General features: G+C 26.2%; 1 protein-coding gene across 1 annotated transcript; it reads left to right on the top strand.

The window, feature by feature from the left end:
• Positions 1 to 4,046: 4,046 nt before the first annotated feature.
• Positions 4,047 to 8,061, top strand: LOC145840671 (uncharacterized). Its single transcript, XM_082947994.1, has 9 exons — positions 4,047 to 4,323; positions 4,622 to 4,762; positions 4,942 to 5,101; positions 5,201 to 5,314; positions 5,438 to 5,574; positions 6,213 to 6,393; positions 6,590 to 6,759; positions 6,888 to 7,139; positions 7,419 to 8,061. Exons 1-9 carry the CDS (start codon positions 4,069 to 4,071, stop codon positions 7,560 to 7,562), a joined length of 1,554 nt encoding a protein of 517 aa, XP_082804120.1. The 5' UTR covers positions 4,047 to 4,068; the 3' UTR covers positions 7,563 to 8,061.
• The last annotated feature ends 2,547 nt before the right edge of the window (positions 8,062 to 10,608 follow it).

The following is a 10,608-nucleotide window of genomic DNA, read 5'->3' as shown; positions in this document are numbered from 1 at the left end:
TTTATATTTAACATATAAGTTGTTGTTGTTTATCACAGTTAAAAATTTACTACAAGCTGAATAAAAACATTCTTGTAAAGATTACTTAAAACTAGTCGTTTATGATGTTTTTTATTATAAATCTGTACTTTTATGTAATACAAAAAATTTACTATTATTAGGAAATCAAATTGATTAAATAGTACATACATTAAAAAATGTTTACGACATACATTAAAAAAATTGATTACTATTTATTAAAGAAGTAAGTTTGTTCGACATGTTTGTTCAAGTAAAGCATTGCTTCTATGATTTTTGCAATATTTTGTATTTCGGTAAGTATTTAAGGTAACAAATCTATCTTACTTACAGTTTTTTAATTAAAGACGTTTCAAAGGTACAGAAGATTATTATCACATGAAAAATTAAAATTCTTTAAAATATTAGAAATTGTATTAAAATAGGGTTTCTACAAATACTTTTGATTTAACGTTATTAATATTGAACTAACTTAATATAAATACATTTAAAAAGATTTACTGTATATATAAAACATCTTATTGGTATAAAAATAAATTATCAAGTTTCATCGATAGTTTACGTACATAGGTGTTATATAAAATAATTAGCATATAATCTATATAGTAGTTAGAAACAAATAGATTAAATCACAATAATAAAAATTTTTAACCCAAATAAATCATAACAAAGTTATATTTTAATATCCATTTTTGTTTAATAAGAGGTTTAAAATAAATCAGTATAAGCCAAATTAAACAAAATTTAGATACAGTCGATTTAAACAAAACTAAATAAGTAATTTTATTTACTTTATGACAACCTAATAATATAAAGTTTTTAAAGTTAATAAACTATGTGGTTAATAAAATTTAAAAATAAAGTTTTTCTCTAAACTATCTATTAAAAGAGTTCGTAAACATAAATTGTTTAGTTAAAACTATTAAATTAAGATAGGGTCAAAAGTTTAACTATGTGAAATATAGTTTTAAACAATATTTTAAGTTTAGTGTTAAAAACCTAGATTTATACATATTTTATAACGATAAAGTTTAAAGCTAGTTTTTTAAAGAAAAAAAAAGGCAAAAAGCTTAAAAGTGTATGTCTAAAAGTTTTTTAAATATTTATACTTTAACCTTCTTAAACTGTTGAGCTTTATTACTATTTAATACAAAAAAAGTCTTAATTGTTAAAAGCTTAATGTAAAATTATTTAATCACAGCTAAGAAATTTAGAAAAATCAAAGTGGGGGTATTTAAAACAAGTTTTTTAAGCGTGTAAAACGCCAAGTAGCCAATTACATTGCTTGATGCTTTAGAAATAAAAAAGACATATCTGTATTTAAAATAAAAGCAAACAGTTATTTATGTACGTTTCAGGTTCATTGTTTAATGATTAAACTATCTAACTTAACTTAAAGCAAATTTTTGTTTTGTGACTAAATTAATAATTCAGCTTTTTATTTTTAAAACTTGAAATAAAATAAAATCAACCAAGTTTGCCAGTATGCTTTCAAATCTACTCTATTTTTTTATCAGTCTGTAAGTTATTGACCAATTTTTATAATAAAAATATTAAAGCTTTTAAGTGTTTAAATCTCTATTCAAAAATAGATACAAGTATTATTATAAAAATCGTTTTGTTCGAAATTTATTTTGATAGAATTTTTGGTTTTATTTATAAGTACAGTTTTAATATAATTTCATGTCGTTTCATATTCAATAGGCGTTTTAAATAACAAAAAACAAGTTACTGAACAATTTCTGAAAAATACCTACACATATATATTATTTTTCCGAATTCTAACTAAATTAATATTTAATTATGAAGTAAGTCGTTTTTATAAGTTTAGAATTTGTTTGCGTACCACTTATTTTTATATTTAGAGTGGGTTGAACAATTGAAAATTTATAAAAGTTGCAGAAAAACCTAAAAAATAAATAACTTCGTATTTCCCTTTTTCTTTATAAAAACATTATGTAAATTTTAATGAAACTCTTAACTTGCAATAAATTGTCCTTTTGGAAAAAAAATGTATAAATACAATTTATGTAAAACTGATACTAACTTCTAAGTTAAGCATGTTTTTCAGTAAAACTAGTAGTGAGACGTAAGTATGATAATACTCATTTAAACAATAGTTTAGCAGTTTTTAGTTTAGCTTTTTAATATTTCACTTATAAAAAGTATGGTAAATCAAGAATTTCTCTATTATTATACATAAACTGTATTTAAATACATTAAAGTACCCTAATAAGATTAAGCATTTAGCACCAAAAATATGCTACTTTAGAGCTAATTAATTGAACCGAAAAAGTTTTTTGTTGGTGGATAAAAATACCTTAAAGTATAACCCTTACATAAACCATAAAATACAAAATTTCTTATTTTTTGCAATCATATTCAAAAGACAATGTGTTAGTTTTGCACAAGTGTCTCCTTCAACAGGTGTTATATTAAATCCTGGCTTATAGTAAAGCTTATCGTGTTTATCTAAAACAATAACTAATTAACTAGCTCGTGCCGAGGTGTCGCCCGTGCAAAAGCCATTTGCTTCCGTTATAATATTTATATAACAACTTTTAAGCAGCTTTTTTAAATTTTAGAATACACCCAGAAAAAGCAGAGTGAAACTTTTTGAGAAGTGACGTTAGGTGCAAAAAATTTAAAAAATAATTCTATCCTATACTTTCAAAACAAAGCATTAGATAAATCTTTATATTGTTTACAAACTAAATACACAAGTTTATTTAAAAATAAAGACGCCTTTTTTTTCTTTAATGGTTAAAACTAGAATTTTTGTTATATAATATCTTCTATTAAACATCGAACAAATTAATAAGTCCTATACAAGTAGCACAAAATATACTTAATGGTTTTACAAAACCTTAGTTCTTTTGGAAATGTTTTCATTTAATATATCTTTGTAAAGTAAAAATTTTGATAAAATGCATATTTTGTCATAAAAGCTCTATTTTTACATAATTTCTTTAAAAAACAAATATAGTGGAGAATTATTGAAAAGTTATTAGTTACATTATTTGTAAGAGATAACAACTATTTACTTTTTAAATATATTAAACCGGACAACTAAAAGTTATATGTGTGGATTTTTATGTTGTCATCCATATTTTATAAAATCAAAAAACTGAATAATAACTAATTAAACAAACAATATTCTAAAGATTTTAAAATATTTTGTTTATATAATTTAACAGTGTTAAGTTTATTAATTTGAAAAATATACCCCGCGACCAATTTCGTTTAGGAATATTCCTAAAAAAATCTTTGACGAATTGACTATTTTTTAGTTTACAAAGTTTATTATTAATATTTAAAAATAATTTAACAATTAAAACTTGATATAAACATTTTAGTTGTCAAAAAAGTATAACATTCTACTTAGGTTTAAGTAAGTTGGATATTTCAAACCAATAATCTCTAAGGTTTGAAACTTTGTTTTTTAAACTGTTCGACTTGTAGTTTTGTATGTGCAATACAGTGTTGTAAATAAAACTGTAGCTTTTTGCAATTAAATCTATTGGTTATTAATCTTTAACTCTCAGACGTTTTGGTACGAGAGCAGTCAGATAAGAGTGCGATCTCAAAAAGCGTGCATGAGTTAAGCAGCATTAAATCAGGTAGCAACTTATTTACATTTCTTCCGGTTCACATAGCTGAAGGCTTGTTGTGCTCGAGGTGACTATAAGCATTTACATGTTCCGGATGTACCAATTAAGTAATAACAAACACACGAGCGCTAGTTTTGCAAAATATTGATATAAAAAGAAAAAGTTAGGAGAAGGAAAGAAGGGTGCGCGCAGGCGAGAGAAGCAGTTATGAGCTTCGTATAAAGTCGCAATATTAAAGTTTTTTGTTGTTTTATATACTAACGAAAACTGTAGATGTTAGAAAATAGTTTGATAAAAAAGACTAACATAAAATGGCATATCATGTGCTGTTTAAGTCCAACAAATAAGAGTACTTCTGTAGAACACTTTTTAGCGTAGCAATAAACTTTGTTAATAAATATTTTTTTTTGCAGAATACTTTAAAAACAAACAATTAAAAATGCAAAACCTATTTTTCGTCGCAACGCTGGTCGTCCTGGCCCGCTCTGCCCCACACGGAGCCTACAAGCCGTTCAAACCGGACGAGGACTTCCTGGAGTCGGTGAGCCACCTTCCCTTCGAAGTGGACGCCAACGAGGACGGGTACATCGACTTCGACGAGTACGAGGACTTGTTCGACGCCCTGTACCCGAGGGTTCACCCCACACCCTCCACCCCCTTCGTCGACTACTGGGACATGTTCTATTACGTCAAGGTAGGTTGTGTGTTTTTTCATTAGTTTGTTTTTTTGAATGAATAAGATGTTACTTAATGTTGAAAAGAAGTTATATTAAGTTTTTTTCGTCGAAAAGTTATGCTGCTTTTGTTTAACATTTTAGTTGTTTTGTAAATATTGATTTGCTTCTTATAAAAAGTTAAAAAGTTTATGCTTTATAATTTAAGAAAATAAAAAATTGAAGACTAAAAAAGTAAATAAAACATATTTCAAAGTAAGCAAAGTTTTATAGTTTACAACTTAAAAACTATGATCTACTTTTAATTTACATTCACAGAAACACATTCGAAACTTAGACTGTGGCAACAATACAGAGGAAAACTATTTTTCATCGTACTGCAACATTTTCAAGACAACCCCTTTTTCTAACATGACAATATATACAGCATACACTTTACAATTTGATGACCTCAATGTTGTTAGTAGAGCTATTGCTTAGTTTAAATAATCTAAATTAAAGCAGTTTCAAAGTTGATTTCTTTATTTAAGAAAAAACGCATGTTGTCAATAAATGTTCTGTATGTTATCAAAAATAAAATAATTAAACAAAGTAAAAAGCTGTGTTTCAACTTGGTAATTTTAACCATCAACAAACAGATTTTTCCCGACGGTAGGAAAAATAAAGACACTTTTCATGCAGTTGTTGCTGTCGACGTGATGTCAGATAAGGGATTCGGTCATCCGTTGTTGATGATGTATCTGTTCAAAACTAGCAACAAAAGCGAATGCAGAAAGAACGGCGGTAAACCGATTGAAAGTAAGCCGGTTTTTACATTCAGCCTTCGTAAACTATAAACGAAAAAGTGTTAAACTATAATATATCTAAGATAGTAAAAAATGGTAAAAATGTTTACAGAAGGTAGATTTTGCCTAAGGACTTCGTTAGACGGAAGCAAAAGCTGTAGGTTCAACGAAAAATGCGAAGAATACCACCTGCCATTGGTTTACTCAACTGAAACGTACGAAAAATGTAAGTTTTGGCAACTTTAAAATAATTGAAATAAATCTAAAGCTATCACGATTCTTCATGGAAATAAATGTTACAATCTCATACTTATTTATACAAGTGTTTTTTATTTAACAAATATTACAGCCGGCGCAAAGACACAGATCCTGCGATGCGATTTGATGAAGCCTTTTGCGTTTTGCCCCGAAGAAACGTGGACAGTTGACCTTGGACAGCCTTCCGACCCTTGCAAGGAAGGTCAGCCAATAGAAAAATGTTACAAGGTAAATGTTTTAATTTATTTCATTTAGAGTTAGATAAACTTGAAATATAAAAAGTCAGTTTACACTTTAATCATTTAACATCAATGATAGATGTTTTATTGAAGCTTAAACTTTGTTTTTAAACAACAATTTAAATATGTTTTTGTTTTCTGCATATAAAAATAATAAGAAAATTTTGATTTGTATCGATTTATTTTTAATGTTTTAGTTTTGAAAAAAGTATAGAAACTTTGATAGAACCTAAAAATAAAAATATAAGTTAAAACTTTTAAGATCGATTTAGTATATTTTTTTTAATTTTTAGAAATCATATTTAAAAAAAAAGTAAATGGTTTTTAATATATACGTGTTTAGTTTTATTTCAAATGCTTTTTTTTCTAAATATGATCACTGATAGAGTGTCTAGTTTTTTAACAAAACTTAAACAAAATAATTTGTATTTTATTCTTAAAATAAGTATTATTATAATACCGTTATAAGCAGAAATTCAAAAGATCAAGATTTTAAACGTAATAATCCATAAAATATATTTTATAAATTAATATATAGAATTAAAAGTAAAAATCAAATAATAAAAAAAAATAATCAATGCATCTGTTGTTCGACCGCAGAAAAATATTTATGACAAACTTTTACAGCCAGTACAGTGCGAATCTGAAAGTAGGAAGAGCAACCAGGCAGTGACGTTGTTCGGAGGTTGGAACGAGAACGCCGCATTATCAAAACACGAGCTCAACTTGTACAATGTTTACAAAAAGCTGATGAAGGCATCCTTCAAAGAAGAAAACATCAAAGTTTTCTTTAATTCCACCGTTTCAAGTAAGATTGATTTTATGTTGGTAATCTAAAACAAAAGAATAGAATAAGTTGCTTAAAATTTTTTTCTAGACATTCAAAACGTACGTTTTTTTTAATGTCTATAAGGTTTAATATAGTTTGAAGTATCTAAAAATTTTTATAGTTACTGTAAATACTGCAGGTAATATTGATACTTAATAAAAAGAAATATTTACAGTCGATAAACCGTACGTGCACAAACTTGAAATAGTAAAGAAAGGATACGTGAGATCGTATTTGAAAAACGTATGCCAAAGCTCTTGCGTCAAATCGTTTGTCGTTTATTTGAACGGTCCCACACTAAAAGACGGCAGCGTTTTAATGTGGGATGGAAACCATAACGGAATTGTAAGTTTTATTTATGATAGTAATAAATAAGTTATATAAATATTGAAGTTTTGTGAGAAATAATTCTAAACTTTTGAAATTGAGTTTGGTAGTAAATACAATTAAAATTTATCTGTTGTTTGAAACAGGCCGATAAGGAAGAGAAATACAGTCCTGAAGAGATATTCGACGATCTGAGCAGTTGCCAAGCAGACCACATTTTTATCATCGCCGACCAAAGCTTCTCTTATAAACTGACAGAAGAGTTTCAAAAGCGCAGATTACCCTCTAAATACTCACTTTTGGCCATCGGAGACCGCAAAAACCCCTACAATTTTGGAAAACTCTCGACGAAAATTCTGAAAAGTCTTCGAAGAGAACCATTTTCCTTTTGGCCGAAGGTTAGATCGGTGTTTTGAATATAACGTGGTTTGACTTATTAAAATTTTTAAAGTTTTTACATATTTTGGTTCTTAGAAATACAACGTTGAAATCTTACAACTCAGTAATTTAATCGCAGATTAACATTTAGATGATGGTATTTAATAAAAAACTATTCAAGTAACGTAAAACTCTTGTTAAAAATGTTTTTGGTATGGAAGTACTATTATGTAGAAAATTTTACTTTCATAGTTGAAAAAAGATATGTGTAAGTTTAACTAATTTAAAATAAAACAAAGGTACTGGCCGCAAACAACATAGTCAGTCAACTGTCACAACACAAATCGGAAAAATTTTACTCCATATCAGGAAAAGTTAGAAAGCACTTCAATTTTGTTGTCGAACCAAGGCTGGTGACGGTTAATAAACAAAACGAAGATTGAACACTGTATTAATTATTTTTGAGTAAAAAGTATAAATCTAGACTGCTCAAACATTTACAACATAAAAAATGTTTTTGTCTTCTAGAAAAATTAAAAAAATGTAGTTGTTTCAAGTAGAATGAGATTAAGTGCATTAAACGTTTGTAACATTTATTTTCGCTTTCCTGAGATTTAATTTTATTGAATCCAATACAAGTTTTAATGTTTTGTATATCCTCTTTTGCTTTTTAAACTAAAACTTCCATTTCATTTTTTAATTATTTTTAAATAAAGGTTTTTTTAACACAAGCATAAAAACACTTTCTCATATAAAAATTTGCGCTTATGAAAAAAACATTCTTAATGTATTTATACGTTTTAAAACTTAGTTTATTTACTGCTAAACTACTAATACAATTGAACAATGTCGAATACTTTACTGTTTAAATTTATTTGTGTTACCTTGACGTCTTATTATTTGAGTTTTGTTATATTTTGTTTTTAAATAAAACGTTTATGACGAACAGTTGTCGAAGTATTTTCATTATGCGCTATCAACACATAATAGCGTGAGTTTAGAAATTTTACGAAAGATGATAACACGGGCCACGTGTTTAAATGATTAAACTACTTAACTGCTGCGGTGTTATAGTATTACCACGCTGCACATATTTTTCCTAATTATATTACCACGCAAATTAAGAAACGATTTATTACTGATACATTACATCACACGAATTATAAATTTCTATACGTTGCCGTATTTATGAGCATAATGATGTGACATTGCGGTACATTTTAAATTTATGATTGTTTCCGATTTAACACCACGTTTTTAAACTTAGTTGCACTTTTTCACACTTGGTAAAAAAGAATTGGTTGCAGGACGTATTTTACATCAGTTGTTAGTATAGATAGCTTACGCAAAATTATTTTATTTTCATTGTTAATGTTTAAACAAGTATAAAGCATTAATCTTGAAAGAATAATGTTTAAATGAATAAAAAACATAAAAAAAAAATTAAGATACAAACTCTCGATTTATCATTATAAAACATCTACAAATTTACAGTCTACAGATAGGTTTACAAATTTACAGTCTCGTTAAAAGATAATTTTAAAATTATTTAAGGAATATCAAAACTTTTTTTTGTTTTAAATTACTAAGGTTATAAAAAACGTACGTAGCATTAGTTGTTACAAAACTAGATGTAAATAAAAATATTTTAGAGAGAGTAAACTACATATGTATTTCTGGTATTAAAAATTGCAGTAGTTTAAAGTTTTGTGTTAAGTTCATTGAGTATTACAAAGTTCGTCAGTTTTTATATCTTTTATAATTTATTTCGTTATATATACAAACAACTTTATCTTCTAGTTTTAGTTTAAGTTTATCAAGTATTGCTTTTTATCAAAACTATGCTTGAAAAAAGTATTTATAAGTCAAACAATTTCTATCCTCTCTGAACTAAGTTACTTTTACAAGTCATGTAAAAAAATACTTAACTGTTTATAATTAGTAAAGTTTATCTTATACATTTAAATGAAAATTACACTTTATGTTTGTAAGCAGTCTTTTATAAGTGTATGACTATTTTTTTCAAAATAGTGTAAGTTTGTTTTTATATAACTTTAGCACTGTCATAATGAAAAGATAATTAATAAAGTGTTTTAAAAACTAAATGGTTTTTTTTGTGTTCGACTGAGCATTACGAAACTATAACAATTCACGTAGGTTTAATTTTTGTATTAATGTTTTTTAGATTTAAAAATAGCCAAAAAATTTCTAAAGCATATTAGCATGGTTAAACATTTTAAGATACATTTTGTATTGTCATAGTCTTAATACTGACACAAACCTTTTTTTTACGATTTTAATTGTTTTATAAGATTTCAAAAGTCAATGGATAATTAGTCTCTAACAAATTATGTAAATATTACAAAAAAACACGTATAGAAACATAATCTTTTCATTGCTAAAATAGCGATTTTAACAATAGTTTTTTTCTTTTTATAAGAGCCTATTACGATATAAACTAAAAGTAGATAAAAATAATAGAGTTGTTGTTTTTAAACTTATCTTACATTTGAGTGTTAACATACTTACAAACTAAGGTTCTAGGTATAGACTAGGTCTGACTGTCGTAGTATCTAAAAACGAGTCGTTTAAATTACTTACTTAATTATTGATTGAAATTAAAAGCAAAAGGAAATATAATTGAACTGAGTTGACCTATGAAACTTTAGTTTTAACTACATCCTCACAAATGTACAGTTATTATCTTCATAAAATTTTTACCTAGATTATGCTGTACGATTTAAAACAAAAGTTGTATAAAAAATTGCAATAACTATAAGTCAAAGAACGACATCTTTTCAAGCTTGTGTTTTTTTTGATTAATTCTATATAAACTATTTACTAATACTCCTAATTATTTACTTAATTTTCTAATGTAAAACTAAAGTAACTTAGACACTAAATGAATAAACCAAACCGTTGTTTTTTATGAAATCGAGTTCTTTAAACAATATTTTATACAATATTCTTAGTACAATACTTTAATCAAACGCACATAAAAACGCTTTTTAAAACTTAAGCTACTTTGACTTGTTCACTATGTTTTTTTAAATTCAAAAAGTTTTTTTGATAGTAACTGATTTGGAATTTTTATTACCAAAGATATTTATTTGGTTTAGCTTTTAAGCTTAACTTTTTTAGCTAGTACTTATTTCCAAAATTATATTCAGTCAAAAAATATATCTCCCTAAAGCAGCGGTTCTTAACCTTTTTTTAATGTTTTATCCCGTTTTTATATGGTTGAGGCCAAATTAACCCCTTTTTTAAAAGGTAATTACCCAATTCAACCTAATTATACAAAAAAATCTTAAATTTTGAGAAAAAATAACTTTTTAGAACTTTAAGCTTATTAAATATAAAAAAAATTAAAGTCTACAGAGTTTATTTAATTATAAAAAAAAATAGTTATACACTAACATTAATTAATAAACATTGATTTACATAACTTATAATAAAGAAAGTTTACCCCCTAAAACAAAGGAATTAACC

The sequence above is a fragment of the Thalia democratica genome, chromosome 7 (assembly GCF_965202585.1).
Source record: "Thalia democratica chromosome 7, ktThaDemo2.hap1.1, whole genome shotgun sequence".
Taxonomy (NCBI): Eukaryota; Metazoa; Chordata; class Thaliacea; order Salpida; family Salpidae; genus Thalia; species Thalia democratica.
Note: the sequence above shows the minus strand (reverse complement) of the source record. Positions and strands in the feature narration are given on the sequence as shown.